Source organism: Chiloscyllium punctatum, chromosome 2 (assembly GCF_047496795.1).
Source record: "Chiloscyllium punctatum isolate Juve2018m chromosome 2, sChiPun1.3, whole genome shotgun sequence".
NCBI classification, from domain to species: Eukaryota; Metazoa; Chordata; class Chondrichthyes; order Orectolobiformes; family Hemiscylliidae; genus Chiloscyllium; species Chiloscyllium punctatum.
This window is the reverse complement of record NC_092740.1, coordinates 35823921-35840073: the sequence shown is the minus strand read 5'-3', so window position 1 is coordinate 35840073 and position 16153 is coordinate 35823921. Positions and strand designations below refer to the sequence as shown.

At 39.1% G+C, this 16153-nt stretch overlaps 1 protein-coding gene across 1 annotated transcript in view; it reads right to left on the bottom strand.

Annotated features, from left to right (window-relative positions):
- Nucleotides 1–10900, bottom strand: part of srek1 (splicing regulatory glutamine/lysine-rich protein 1) — a 69708-nt gene extending 58808 nt beyond the window's left edge. Inside the window, exons 1-2 of the mRNA XM_072595732.1 lie at nt 10554–10900; nt 3908–4041 (exon numbers count right to left, since the gene is read on the bottom strand). Coding sequence (XP_072451833.1) covers nt 3908–4041; nt 10554–10672 — 253 coding nt within the window. The 5' untranslated portion in view covers nt 10673–10900. The remainder of the gene's footprint in view (nt 1–3907; nt 4042–10553) is intronic.
- Nucleotides 10901–16153: the final 5253 nt, after the last annotated feature.

The following is a 16153-nucleotide window of genomic DNA, read 5'->3' as shown; positions in this document are numbered from 1 at the left end:
AGCTTTTAAATAAGAATTTCTGTGCGCTCGAATATTTAACTAGTATCACAAACTACTTGTAAATAAATTACAAATCTTGTGGGGAAGTGGTGAAAATCATGCAGTACACTGCACTTCACTACTTTCAAATGCATGCTCTGTTTTCTACCACACAACAAATTTATTTTAATAATTGCAGGGGGGGAGAATACATAATATACAGAGAATAGGCAGCATGCTGTGACTGGATAGAATACAGGGGGAAATTCAGGTTCACATTATATCAATCACTGTATACAATTTAGTGAAAAGATTATATATTAAAGCATACGGCTTCTGATCATAAATGAGTACACTGCCAGATGTGAAAATGATGTGTGGTAGAAAACAAATAGAATTTTATGTAATAGCCACTAATCATTATCTATATTAACTACATTGTCCCTAAAAATGTTCCTTGTTAACATACAAGAGTACAAACTTATAGTGATCATTAACTAAAACAGAAAAAAAGATTTCACTACAGCAGTCACAAAATTGTGATGAAAGCAAAAGAGATTGGTATCATATATCAATTGAAAATTTCAAAGCCATATAAAAAGCTTTCAAATACTTGCTGAAATAAACTCATGGTTTTAAACATTATAATAATGGTATAATTCAAAATATCTTAAGAAACAATGGCAAAACTTTATCTTGGCATTTAAAAAAGATACCATTATAAACTACACATCTAAAAAGAACTCCACTCCCCAATATACACACACATGCACGCACACATACAAACACACACATCAGGAACTGATTTAATAAACAGTATTTTAGTTAGAGAACATTTACAAATAACACAGTACAAAAACAGAAAGGTTAAAAAGTTTAAAGAGAAGATGTATACAAGGGACAAATAAAAAAAAAAGACAGGGTATCCATCTTGGAAGATGTCGACGGGCAGCCTCCAGTCATTATTCCCCCCGTGAAGGTTTTGCTTGGTGTCAGCATTAGTGGCATGGCAAACAATGCCTACAGTAGGCAAGTGCACAGGTCTGCCTTCGCCAGTCTAGTCATCTACTAATGCACACACATCACAGAGAAAACATACAAAACCAAATTAATATTGGCACTGGGATTCCATCGACCATTAAATATGGTTAATAAAGAAAAATCTTAAATTAATTAGGACATATTTCAATTACTTGAAAACATGATATACCTGCAGGAAAAGAACCAGCCACTGTCTTGGCTAATATGCAAGATAATGCAGCCACTTGGACTTAACAATTTCATTAATACTGAACCAGCTTTTAAAATTGGAATGTAACAGTTGACAGCAATTTAAATGAATTAAAAATGTTTCAGATGACTTAATGCTGCACATAAGAGCATGTCTGTCAATTGAGTAAAAACTTGTTCATTCCTACGAGATTATAAATTCCATTATTATTGAAATGGCACATAAAGACCGGATAGAATTTCTTTGCAAAGGCCAAAGCACAGAAATTATAAATGAAATATAACAAGAACCACGCATAGCAAGTTCTATACAACAAGCATGAGAACTTTATAAATTTTGTTTAACTCCAATTCTAAATAAGCATTTTAAGGTGAACCTTTATCTGCCATCACATCTTTTTCAGTTCAGATAATAAAATCAGTAGAACAGCACTGCATTATTAGCTACTCAAAGTTATTGAGTGTGTATAAAGTAACTCCATATAATACATTTTCAAAGCCACACCTCAGAATTGTTGATCACCACTGTTAATGTCAAGTGAAAATAAAGGTTGTGAGAACAAGGCTAAACATTATAAATTCTGGTGTGGTCTTTCTACTTAAAAACTTTGTGATGGATTCATTTACACGTTGATTTTGCAGTATTGAACAAAGCAGTTGGAACACATTATTGATTTCCAGCAGGACATTAAGAATTCAGAGTATACTATCTAAGGTGAACAGTGAGTAGTTCAATAGGAGTAAAATCAATTAGCACTTATAAATAATTTAAAGGGTCAGTATGGAAATACCAGTATGTTTAATAACATGACTCAGAAATATCATTAAATTATGTGGTCATATTACCTGGGTTTCATTTTTCCCTTAGCTACTTTTGTATACCCAAGTCTGTGTGTGCTAAATTCCACGAACAGAGCTCAATAGAGTTTGGGCCCTTCATCTCCCACATTACATGCAATTACAGCTTCATAACTGGGAGCACAATGTCAGTTCCATCATAGCTGTCAATGTGCTGTTGAAACTGAGTACCTTAAAAACATGTACTCAGAAATGTGGATTCTCTGCAATAAATCAACTTAATAATCTATAAATTTGTTCCAAAATAATCATCTGGATTACCGTACAAAATTAAGATACTGGCCTAGAAAATGTAGCTGAAATGATGTTATAACAGTCAGTGATTGCCATCAGTACTGTATGAAACCAACGGCAACTTCTGGCATCCGTAAATGCAGTTAAATTTGGAGGTTGCTAACATTCATACCATGCACCTCCATTGGATGTGCTGTTGCAGTCTGATCAGATGCGATCAACACAGAATTAGAAAGTTTGCCACAAGCTCTAAGTTTTGGTGCAGTATTCTCAATGTAAAACACTGAGCATATTGAATGAGATGTATTTGAGATTTTACAAATTCGAAAAAAAAGGAACAATCCCTCTAGTCTTGAAAATGGAGTGCCATTTCCTCCTCATAACATTTAAAAATATACTTTATTTTCTACTCAAATTTCATGTGTACATCACAATCTTTATATTATTTTCTGTAAAATCATTGAAAATTGAATTCGAATCCATGCATTTTATTTCCTGGTTTCCCGTCAGGATTCTTCAGTCTGAATGGTTGATCAGATTGCTTGAGAATGTAACTGTGAATGGAAGCTAATGGTCCCTTAAAGATTAGATCAGACTAAGTCAAATTGGAATAACCCACTAAATCTTTGTGGGCAAGTCTTTATTCACTTATTTTCCAGTAGTGAGTACATCCTTTTGGCCAAATGCAAAAACGACATCAATGTTTTGTATACTTTACAGCATTTATAAAATCTCACCATTTAGAAAGGATTTAAGGCAAAACTAATTATTAGCCAATTAAGAACAAATGGCGTTATTAACACTTGTGAAAAGTGTTGTATCTTAACTTATGTATTTTTGAAATTAATATCACTTTAGTATTAACTAGATTCCATAATGTTATCGACTCAGAACAAATGGCATCTATGCATTTCTTCTAAAACAAAACGTATGTATAGCATGTTTGTAATTATGCTTTGCATTGACTGCTTTACATTCGTTATTTAGTTATGGTCGCATAATGATTTGTTGATTACAGGTCTTCCAACAAATCTTGTGCTACACTGCATAAACTTTGTGTCATTTGACATAGCCTAATAGGTGAGGCTGTTGCAAAATGTTTGGGCACCCCTAAAAATTCAATGTGTTAAATTTCAATGAACATAGTAAGTACCAAATGACTGATGTTCTGCATTGCAAAATTAATAATTAATGCATGTGTGGATGAATTCATGCATCTATTTTAACTTAACTAATTTTAGAGATATCTAGTTTAACATCTTTGCTTAAAAATTTCACGCATTAATTACTAATTCTGCAAGGTAAAATTTCTAAGAATTCTTTTATATTTAATTCCAATTCCACGATTCCACAACAAAAAAACAAATATTTTGTTTTGTCTGTCAGGTGTTTTGATCTGTGCTTTCAATGCAATATTCAGAGTTCTACAAAACAGGCCCAGGCTCAATGCCGTAATGGGCATTCCAGACATTGGAATAACTTGTGTTAAATAAAGACCACTGCCCACCAACACGAATCACTAGAAACTCTTTCTACTCAGCTAAAAAAAACATAAAAATAATTACCAGAGAGCTTAAAAATTTGCAACAAAGCCTTAAATACCTACCTTCATTGAAGGGTACAACTATGAGGCCTCTGTCTATAAAAACCACGTTTGTTAGATGCTGGGCCACACCAACACTCACAGGATCGTGATATTTAATGTAACATACCCTTGTCGAAACTGGGATAGGCGAATTGCTGCAAGAATAACAACAAATTTAATACATTTAACTTACAACTGCACTACAATATATTCTTTAAAATTACAATAAAAACATCTATAGGATCATCCTGTATAATGAAACATCACACAAAACTTTCCAGAAAAACTGGACAGTAAGCAGGAAGCAGCAAACACACAATCAGAAGAAACAAGTTGAAACTGGCAGAAAGGGAGCTAAAGTTATAGAGAGAAGCTAGGTATTACATGCCCTCTCAGAGATTTTTGCCATGCAGTATCATGTAAAGTAGAATGGTTTCTAGCCCACCATCTTCACACCCACATGTGCTCATCCCTCAAAACACAGAATGGTGGGTTCAGAGACCATTGGCCTGCTCACCACATGTAAATAATAATGGGTCAATTGAACATGTTAAAAATTCAGGTGACCCCAACAGAGAAGATGTTGGCCTAGTGGTATTATTGCTGGACTGTTAATTCAGAGATCCAGGTCATACTCTGGGGACCTAGGTTCAAATCTCACCATAGCAGATGGTAAAATTTGAATTCAATGTTTTAACTGAGAAGAAAAGGATGTCACCTTATTGGGATTGTCCATGCTACAGAGGCCTCTTTTGGAATATAGCGTGCAATTCTGGTCTCCCTACTAAAGGAAGGATGTTGTGAAACTTGAAAGGGTTCAGAAAAGATATCCTGACGTTACCTAGTATGGTGACGAAACATCTGAAAAGGGAACCATTCCAGCTCAGTGAGTAAATCTACATCCAGAACCTCAACCTGAGCTACAAATCTTCTCAAAACTTGCTAATATGTTCAACTCTTTGAAAAAGGAGACATTATAAGAATATGTATAACAGTAGCACTAACTGAAATAATTTCAAATGGTGGCCTCATGTGTCATATCATCCCGGTTCTACGATATTGCTTAACCTTACTTCAGGTAGTCCCTTGTAAACAGCATACTGACAAAACTGCAACTGAAATTCAAATGGTAAACTCGCTTTGTCACGCAATTCTTTTCCCATTCCAATTACCAGTTTAGTGCTCTTCATTTGAAGTCAAATGATTCAAATTGCAGTTTTTAACAATACCTCGGGTGCTGTTCTGGTGCAGCGGCAGCTAACCCTGACCCAGAAGGCCTAAGTTCAAATCTCACCTACTCCTGAACGTAATAATAGCATCCCTGAACAGGTTAATTAGAAAATAACTATTTCTTTTCCCCATGAACAGTTGGAACTCTTTATACATCATTTAAACAATTATCCTGCATGCGAATTTAGACGCTGCACAGTAGTACAAGTCATTCACTTTTCAAATTACCACAAAAGCTGCAAACACTGTTAACATTGTAATTCACTGAGTGCCTTAGAATCTTATCCAGTAATCTACATCATTCCTAATTGCATGTCACCACAATTTAATTTAGAACCAAAATTTTCACATTGACATTTTTGTGAATGATAAAGGTACAAAAGCAGAGAAATTACACTGAACTTTTATAAACTTTTAGCTAGGCAACTACAGCACTGCATCCAGAAATCACATTTTAGAAAGAATGCAAGGAAGGTTCTTGGGAGCACACAGAGAAAATTTATCGAAATGGTTCCAGGGATTTTAACTCAGACTTTAGGTTGGAAAGGGTCTCTTTGAGGAAAATAAATTGAGGGGAGTTTTGAAAGAGTGTACACAATAATGAAATGTTTAGGTTATGCTGACAAAGAAAATCTTTTCTAACAGTTGGTAGTGCAGGGAGTAGGGAACAGAGATTATGACTTGGAATAGGAATCGCAGAGGGAGAACTTTTTTTAAAATAGACAATTAAATGATAACAATCTGGAACATGTGGCCTACAAAGGTTGCAGAAAAAGAGAAAATTAATAATTTCAAAAAGGAGAGTAGATGAGCAGTTAAGGGAAATAAATTTTGACACTCGTGTCTTCCTGCCAGTCTGAAAAATATCTATTATTCCTATTCTCTGCCTCCTGTGAACTAGTCAATCTTTTATCCATACCAACACAATACCCCTTACACCATGAACTTGTATTTTCATCAACAATGGAATGTTTGGTGTGGCACCTTTCTGTACAATAGTTCCATTGGTTCAGCTTTACCTACAGCATAAGCTACTTCTTCAAAAAGGCTCCAATAAATTTGTTTAATGTGAGTTCCCTCTGACAAACCCACGTTAGCTCTGCCTGATTAATGTTTTCAAAAGTCCTATTTTAATGTCTTTAGGAATAGTTTCTAACATTTTCCCTATTACATATGTTATGCTAACTGGCCACTAGTTTCCTGCTTTTTGTCTTTCTCCCCTTTTGAATAAAGGAGTTGCATTGGCTAATTTCTAATCTAAGGAAACCTTCCCTGAAGTTGGAAAATTAGAAGAAATACATCAACTATCTCACTATTTCTTTTAATATATGAGGAACAAATTTAACAGGACCTGAACACGCGTCAATTCGCAATTCCAACTGTTCTATTTCTGAGATACAACACAAATCTTCTTTACCAAAGACTGACATGAAATATCATTTCAATTTAATTTCTATTTATCCTCCATTAATAATTTCCCAGACTTATTTTCTACAGAACCAACACTTAACTCTTTGCCTTCTTGAATATTTAAAGAAACTATTCCTGTCTGTTTTTATATTTTAACTTTCGCTCACACTTTAACATTTCCCTTATTAACCTTTTGCTTTTTTTCATATTCTGCCTGATTTTGTTGTCCTGTTATCTATTCTTGAGCAATGTGTGTCTTTTCCTGGAGTTTGATACATTTGACTTTTTTTTTTGAGTTAACCATGGATGGCAGGTCTATCCCTCAGAATGCTCCTTATTTGTTGAAGTGTATCAATTCTGTGCTTTCTGAGACATCGTCTTAAAATGTTTGCTACTGCATCTCTACTGACCTCCAACTAAGTTGCCAGTTCACTTTTGCTAGACCTGCTCTCATACACTCATAATTGCAATTGTTTAAATTCAACAAGTCACCTTGGACCCATACTTCTCTCTGAAAACTGTACATAAAATTCAATTATATTATTGGACCATTGTAACTGCTTAACAACGAGATAAACAATTAATCCTAATTCACCAGTGAATATTAAATCTAGTGTCAATTTCAGATCTAGTATAGCCTGTTGGTTGGTGCCGTAACATTGATGGTCTAAGAAACTGCCCTGAAAACATTCAATATATTCTTCATCTAGACTCGTTCCTTTCCCCATCTGATTTTTCTGGTATATATGAAAGTTAAAAATGCCCCCATGAAAATTGCTGTACTTTTTTCACAAGCTCCCACTGTCATCCTTGATACTCTAACCTACCTTGTTGTTATTGTGCACAACCCCGACAAGTGACCGCTTGCCTTTATCATTACTGATCCCTACCCAAAGCTCTTTAGTAATCCTGGTTTCCTCAATTTAGATCACTTCTCCCACAGCAGTCATTCAGTCACACATTCAACTCTTTTCACCTTGATTACCCTGTGCTAATTTGAAAGCAGCTCAAGTAATATTTGAAAGATTACTTTGTTTAGAGGTTCTGCCTCTTAAATTGGTGCCTAGCTCCTCATAGCTTCCTGATACTAACTATGTTACTGGTGCCTGTATGGACTATGACAACTGGATTCACTCCCTTCCAACTACAAGTTCTTCTTCAGCCCAGAGAAGATGTATGAATCTTGGTAGTAGGCAGACAGTATGGCTGTCTGAACCTGTACCCTTCACTTCAGGGTTCCTCTTTCTTCAGCTCTTGCAATGTTCATTTTTGGTTATTCCTAACGAAGACGAGAGGGTATGTAGGGCACTGATCCTGACTGATATTAGCTCGAGTATTTATCTGATCACTACTGATCACTGTGAAAAAAATGAGTAAAAACGCCTATTAGTTTATTCTTTCCCTAAGGACATAACTCTCCTCAGATGAGCATCAAAAAGTAAATACTTGAAAAAGAATCCACACAGGAAAGGAAAATTGGAGAGAAAATAAGTTGTCAAAAAATCTTTAAAATAATCAAAATATAAATGAAAAGTGCAGCTTATGAAAAAAAATTTAAAGTAAAATATATAGATAAAAGAAAACAATTAAGCAAAGAATTCCCAACCTGGCTTAGGATAAACTACATATTCCGAACAGCAGGCCAAGTGAAAACATAATACAAAAGCCTGTTTTTGTCAGAAAGCTGTAGAATAAGAAATCAACCAGATGGAAGAGGAGGCATTCGAAACAAACAAAGATTTTGTAGAAGATTTACTAGAATTCAGCATTTATTTTACTTGAATAAATTTGACTAATACATACAGAATATTTTGCATATATTTAACATTTAGAACATTTTTAACCTGTTAGCAATTTGTCATTATTTGACATGTTTACAAACAGGGTACAAAACCTAGCACTGAAACTGATCAATGTTTAAACATACCTGTATGATAATACATTATATTTATGCATCTTTTTCAAAGTACTAAGAGTTCATAAAACACATTTGTGACAACTTTCACAATAACTTGTAACTATATATTATCCATAACATTATCAACAGAACATGCTTTCAGAAACATATTCAGATCAAAATCCACATTAAGCAAAAGGAAATATTAGGGCAAATTGTTCAAAACTTTAAACACATGCTAGTTTTTGAAAAGCCTCTTAATGCGGGAGACAAGCAGGGTTAAGAAAGACTTCATTAGCTCAGGCCAGTAGCCAAATGCATTGCCTCATGTTTGATGGCAAAGGATGCCAGAGGTTACAAGAGTCTGTAACTGAACAAAAAGATCTCTTGGAGGTTTGAAGATCTAAAAGACAGATTTGCAATAAAATCACCGAAGAATTTGAAAGCAAGAATGGGAATTTCAAATTTGAGGTGTCATGGACTATATTTTCAATTCAGGATGGTTTGTGCCACAGAGGAGAATTTTTAAGTGTTGGTGTTTCCACATGCTTGTTGTCCTTGCTATCCTCATCGATGGTGCCGAGGTGGAGATGGTCGACAGCATCCTGGGAGTAATTAGGACCGACAATCTGTCCTGGTCCACCCATGTCAATGCAATGGTCAAGAAAGCACAACAATGCCTGTATTTCCTCAGGAGATTAAGGAAATGTGGCATGTCAACAAGGACCTGTACCATTTTTCATAGATGCACCATAAAAAGCATTCTATCTGGGTGCATCACAGCATGATTTGGCAACTGCTCTTCCTAAGATAACAGAGAGTTGTGAAGATAGCCCAGTCCATCATGTAAACCAGCCATTCATCCATTGACTGTATCCCTATTTCCCACTAGCTTGGGAAAGCAACCAACATAATCAAAGTATCTTCAGTGCTCAATTATTTAATTATAGGATAGCATGGCTTATGATTCGAACACAAAACTTTTGATTGCGCGTACAATATGTTGCGACCTCACAACCACCCAAATTTCTCCCTGGAATGGGTGAGCCCAGAACTAGAGGGCATAGGTTATGGGGAGAGGGGAAAAATTTAAAAGGGACCCAAGGGGCAACTTTTTCCACGCTGAGGGTGGTGAGTGCATGGAATTAACTGCCAAAGGAAGTGTTGGAAACTGGTAAAATTACAGCATTTAGATGTGTAAATGCATAGGAAGGGTTCAGAGGTATAAGAGCCAAATACTGGTAAATGGGACTACACTAATTTACGATATCTGGTCAAGTTGGACTGGAGGGTCTGTTTCCATCCCTATGACTCCATGACTGCTTGGTGGGGGTGAGATCAGGCCTCATTCCTGATGAAGAGTTTTTTGCCCGAAACGTCGATTTTCCTGCCCCTCGGATGCTGCCTGACCTGCTGTGCTTTTCCAGCACCACTCTGATCTTGACTGGGGTTGAGAAAAGGCACGTGGGCCTCTTCCGCCTCTAACTGTATGGTCTCGACTAAGATGTGGGCGACTTTGGAGTGGTTCACTTCACGCGATTGTCCATGACTGACTGAACACAGAAGAGGGCGAATCTTCACTTTTAACGGTGAGCGTAAAAACAGGCGGTGACCGTCGGCTTTACGATGAGTTTGATTTTCTCATGAAGGACAAGGGTGTGTGTTTAAAAAAAAGCGGAAACAAATGAACCTTTGGCGGCATCTGAAGGGAGGAGGATGTTGTACATGATTCCCACATCTCCGCCACTCATGGTAACGTTAGAGATCAACCATGATCCAATATTGTAATCAGTGTAGTTGGCTGAGCTGCACTCAGGAAGCGAGCCATTGGGGGGGGGGGGGTATTTTATAACAATCTGAATCAGCTGGGATGGTCAAGTTTAGGTGGGCGATAGGGCCGCCACCGGGCTGAACCCAGGGTTGTATTTCCCGAGTTGGAGAGGGGGCGGGGGAGGGAAGAGACACAGAGAGAGAGCGAGCTCGACGCCAACAGCAAAACCTGCGCAACGCTCTCTCGGCGTAAAATGGCGGCAGCGTCGGGACTGGGGAAGTGAAGGAAGGAAGAAAGAGAGAGATCGCAACGTCCGCAACCCCGATCCCCTTCTCTCCCGGCCGCAACCGCTCACTTACTCGGAAGGGAAGACGCGGAAATCGTCGATGTCTCCCAGGAAACTGAAGAGAGTGGTCAGCTGCTCGGCGCTGGCCACCGGGGAGATGTTGGTGACCTGGACCACGCAGGTGGACATCATGGTGGTCCCTAAACGGAGGCTGCGCTCTATTTCTTTCTGCGAGCGGTCTGTCTATTAGCTTCGCCCCTCTTTTTTTTATATCTCTCTGGGTCTCACACGCCTGATCGGACGGCTCCTTCTCCCGATTGTTTTCTCTCGAATTTTTTTTTCTCTCTCCCGTTCTCTCTTGGCGTTGCTGGAGCGTCTCGCTAGGCCCGTCTCCCGACAGCCTTTGCCGCACGAGTGATTGACAGTCGCCTGGCCCCGCCCCTCACGGTGTCTGCAGCCTCCGGCTCCACCCACTCCTATTGTTCCGTCAGCCGGTGACGGGTGCTTCGGTCCCGCCCACTCTCACCGGTTCCTCAGAGGAGCCGGTGTTGGACCGGGGTGGACAAAGTTTTTTAAATAAATCACACAACAGAAGGGTAAAGTGCAACAGGTTAATTTGGAAGCACTAGCTTTCGAAGCGCTGCTTCAGGTAGTTGTGAAACGTGTATCCTTGTATCACTTTAATCTTTTGCTATGAATGCTGTGTTTTATGGTCCTGCTTCACAACCACTTGAAGCAGTGTTTCCAAATAAACCTGTTGCACTATAACCTGGTGTGTGTTTTTTTTAAAACTTTGTCCTCAGTCAGTGAACTGAGTCGTCCAGCCTCGTTTCTGGCGGTGACAGCGTATCGTCCCCCAAGCCCCGCCCACTCCATTGTCCCCCAAGCCCCGCCCACTCCATTGTCCCGTCTGCCGATGACCGAGCCCTCCGGCCCCGCCCCCTCGCACTGTCTCCTTCTCGCGTCATAATCCTCAGGTTCCCGCCCCCTCACTCTGGCTCCTCCCCCGGTGACGGTGTCCTGCGGCCCCGCCCCCTCCTCCTCCCAGTCGGTCGGCGGGCGAAAGGAGTCCGTAGAATTGGAGCTCAGAGAAAAAGATCCAGGGGGTAGATAAACTAGAAAACTATGGATAGCAGGCCAGGACAGAAGACCACGTCAATAAGAGTAAGCAAGTGGTCGAGCTGTGCTGAATGCAACCCCTCTAGTGTGATAATGTCTCGCGTATAGGGGTTGGGATGTCATTTCACAGCTATAGAAAGATTGTTGGTTAAGGCCATATTTGGAATACTGTATGCTATTCTGGTTAGCTTTTACACATAACACTAAAATCAGTAGTGTAATGGACAGGGCAGGTGGTTAACTAAGAGTACAGCATGCTCTTGGTCAGCTAGACAAATTTTAAAAATCACAACACCAGGTTATAGTCCCAATAGGCTTATTTGGAAGCACTAGATTTCAGAGTACTGTCCTTCATCAGGTACATTGAACGCTGAAGGGCCTGTACTGTTCTATGTTAAGCTGACCTTTTATCCTAGTTTAAGATCAAACTAACCTACATACCCTTCATTTTACTATCATCCATGTGCCTATCCAAGAGTAACTTAAATGTCCAATGTATCTGACTCTACTACCAACTCTGGCAATGCTTTCCACGCTCTCACCACTATAAAAAATCTACCTCTGACATCTTCCTGAAACCTTCCTCCAATCACCTTAAAATTTATACCCTTTTGTGACAGCCATTTCTGCCTTGGAGGAAAAAATCTGACTATTCACTCTATCTATGCCTCTGATCATCTTGTACACCTCCAGTGACCAAAGCCTTAGCTTCCTCAACCTTCCTTCATAAGACATGCCCTCCAATCCAGGCAGTATCCTGATAAATATCCACCGCACCATTGCTAAAGCATCCACATCCTCCTTATAAGGTGACCAGAACTGAACACAAAATTTCATGTGATCTAACCAGGGCTTTATAGAGCTGCGGCATAATCTCATGGCTCTTCAATTCAATCCTCCTGCTCATGAATGCCAACACAACATACATCTTAAAAACCCTATCAACTTGGCAACTTTGAGGGAACTGTGGACATGGACCCCAAGATCCCTCTGTTCCTCCATCCTGCCTTTAACTCTGTATTCAAATTTGACCTTCTAACATGAATTACTTCACAATTATCTAAGTTGAGCTCCACCTGCCACTTATCAGCCCAGTTCTGTATCTTTCAATGTCTTGTTGCAACCGACAACAGCTCTCCACATGTTCCACCACTCTACCAACCTTCATCTCTTTGGCAAACATACTAGCCCATCCTTGCACTTCTTCATCCAAGTCATTTATAAAGATCCAGAACAGGAGGAGCAGGAGTCCTTTGCAGAGTTACGAAAACAGGACCAATGATGTAGATGAAGGAGCAACGCACTGAAAGCTTGTGCTTCCGAATAAACCTATTGGACTATAACCTGGTGTTGTGATTTTAAACGTCGTCCACCCCATTCCAACACCAACACCTCCACATCTTGGTGAGCTGGGCCAGTGGGCCAAGGAATGGCAGAAGGAATTTAATTTAGATAAATGGGAGATGTTGCACTTTAGTAAGACAAATCAGGGCAGGACTTACACTGTTAATGGTTAGGTCTGAGGAGTGTTCTCAAACAGAGACGTAGGTGTGCAGGTGCATAGTTCTTTGAAAGCGGAGTCACAGTAGATAGTGGGATATACAACTTTACAAGATATTGGTAAGGCCACATTTGGTGCACTGTGTATGATTCTGGTCAGCCTCCTTTAGGAGGGATGTTATTTAACCGTAAGGGTGCAAAAAGATTTACAAGGACGTTATTGGAGTGTTTGAGTTAGGTGAGACTGTATAGGCTGGGATTTATTTTCCCCTGGAGGCTAAACCTTTATTGAGGTTTAAAAAATCATGAGCATAGATAAGGTGAATAGTCAAAGTCTTTTCCCCAGCGCAGGGGAGTCTAGAAGGCATAGATGAGATGGGAAAGATTTACAAGGAATGTGAGGGGCAACTTTTCACAGGATGTATATAGTACAAGCTACCAGAGGAAGTGGTAAAGTCAGGTACATTTACAACATTTTAAGATGTTTGGACAGGTATATGGATATGAAAGATCTAGAGAGATATGGGCCAAATAGGACTAGCGCACTTCAGAAAACCTGAGGTTTATAAGATCATGAAGGGCATGGATAGGCTAAATAGACAAAATGTGGGTATTTTTTTTAAAATAAGGGATGGAATCAGGCTCTAAAATGATCGAACTTGACGTTAAGTCCGAAAGGCTGCAGGGTCCCCAGGTAGAAAATGAGATGCTGTTCTTCAAGCTTGTGTGGACTGGCTGGAACACAGCCTACAAACAGAAATGTTTGTGGGAACACAGTGGCATTTTGTAGTCCCAGCAACTGGAAGCTAGGTGTCATTTTTTGCCATTAGAACTTGGTGTTCTGCAAATTATGCACCTAGCCTGCATTTAGTCTCTGCAGTGTAGAGGAGACCACATTGTGAATACCGTAGACCAGATTGAATGAAGTGTATGTAAATGAAGGTATGTCGGGGGCCTTGAATGGTGAGAAATATTACACTTTTTGCAATTGCATGGTAAGGTACAGTGAGTGTGGGGAGATAGAGTGGAGGAGGAATGGACTAGAATGTCTGAGAGAACAGTCCCTGCAGAATTTTGACAAGGGAAGGTGAGAGTCCTGTACCTGTCTTTCCCCTCCCCCATGTGCCTTAGAAGAGGACCTCTGATATTGGCTAAGACTCACCAGCCAAGGGAAACAAACATGCCACAACCTACTGGGCTCCTTTAGATTTCAATGAGATCACCTCTTATCCTTTAAAGCTTTAGAAAATACAGACCCATTTTCCTCCATCTTGATGTAAGATATATTCTGGTACAAAGAATGTGGACAGGTAAAAGACAAGGGGTAGAATTCCTAACGAGGTGCAGAAGCAAAAGATTTGAATGTGTATCAGCACAGAAAGTAAGAGGACAGGAAGAGAGAGTGGAGTAAATAAAGCAAGCAGAACCCTGGGGTGTTCTATCAACAGAGTCAGAATAAGGATGTGATGCCAAACTTACATAATTGCTTGGCCTAAGCTAACTTATTGTATGTGTTGTGGACCAGACCCCCGCCCCCCCCCCCACAAAACATGAGATAGCTTTAAACAAAATAAAAGTTAGGGTCTAGGCTATGGGTAAGGCATTGCATTCTGGAGGTGATTTGATTGGTCACATTACTAGACTTTAAACAAAACAACTTATTCTTACACTAAACCGAAATTACTAACAAAAAAAAAATTGGCAAAACTTAAATAACATGAGTTTGATGAGTATTTTGATAGTTAACTCTTACTAATAAACTGTTCCAATATATAGCAGCATCCCACAAACATACCCTTGGCAAAGGTAAATGCTACAAAACAGATTTCCCTCACTTGCTATCTCCCCCAGCCCAGGAGAAAGGGACACTAACAGAATGAATCTAGCAGCAGAGTGAGAACTCAAGTTTTTTGCAGCAGCAGAGAGAGGGGGAGGTATGTATTTAGCAGCTCCAACTCCACAAGCCCAGTTTCAACAACTGAATGCAAAAACTAAATCCCTGGGTCTTTGTAAGACTGATTCTACCCACTCACGCTTCGGTTGTTTTTTTAAAAAAACACACTCAAAGCTATTTATTCTGCTTTCTATGGAGCAGAAACCTGGTGTCAGGTTTACAACACCCCTCCCTTAAGAGAACCAGGACAGATAAAAGCACATCTCATCACAGATGCAATTCTGAACAAAGTACTGGAAGGATGTGAATATATTGGGAGTGTGGAAGAGATTTACAAAAATTGTTCCAGGAATAGAAAAAATCATTTGAGGATAGATTCAAGAGATTGGGATTGTTCTCCTTGGAGAGGTGGTGACAGAGGAGATTTGATAGAAATTTTCATAATCATGTGATGTATGATCAAATAAATAGTGAGAAACAGTTCCTATTTATAAAAAGGGTAAGTGGGCACATGGTTGATAATTTGCAAAAAAAAGTATAAAGCTTTTCCACATAATGAACAAAGACCACCAAGACTATGCTGACACAGGATGCCTTTCTAAACTAAAAACAGTTTGCCTCCACATGGGGTCTGTTTCCCTCTATTTTCTGTCTATTCATATATCCTAAATGTTTGGAGAGTTGGTACAAACATGATGGGCTGTATGGCCTCCTTCTGTGCCATAACACTTCTGTGATCTCTCCGCCTAAGACACATTGATCATTCCAAAGTATAGTCAGGTGAACTTCAAATGCACTGTCTCTGTTGCAAATGTATCCTTCCTTAGATAAGGAGATCAAAACTGTACACAGTATTCCAGGTGTCAGAATTTGAATTTGTGTTATTACCCCATTACTACTAAAACTCAATTGTTCCATTTGCCCATACAAACTCCAACCTTCCACTTCTCCACTCAAATATGCTACCAACTGCTAAAGCTATGTTCATCTTTCCCAGAACCTCATCAGCAAATCGAATTTCTGCTCCTGTCACTCTATTAAAACAGTTCTGATCAAATGCACAAATTATACCCTGTGATTGTAACAAACGTAAACTTTCTTTCCTCATTCTTCTTAACCCGATCTCAGCTTTAATATGGTCAATGACAAGTCTTCTCAAC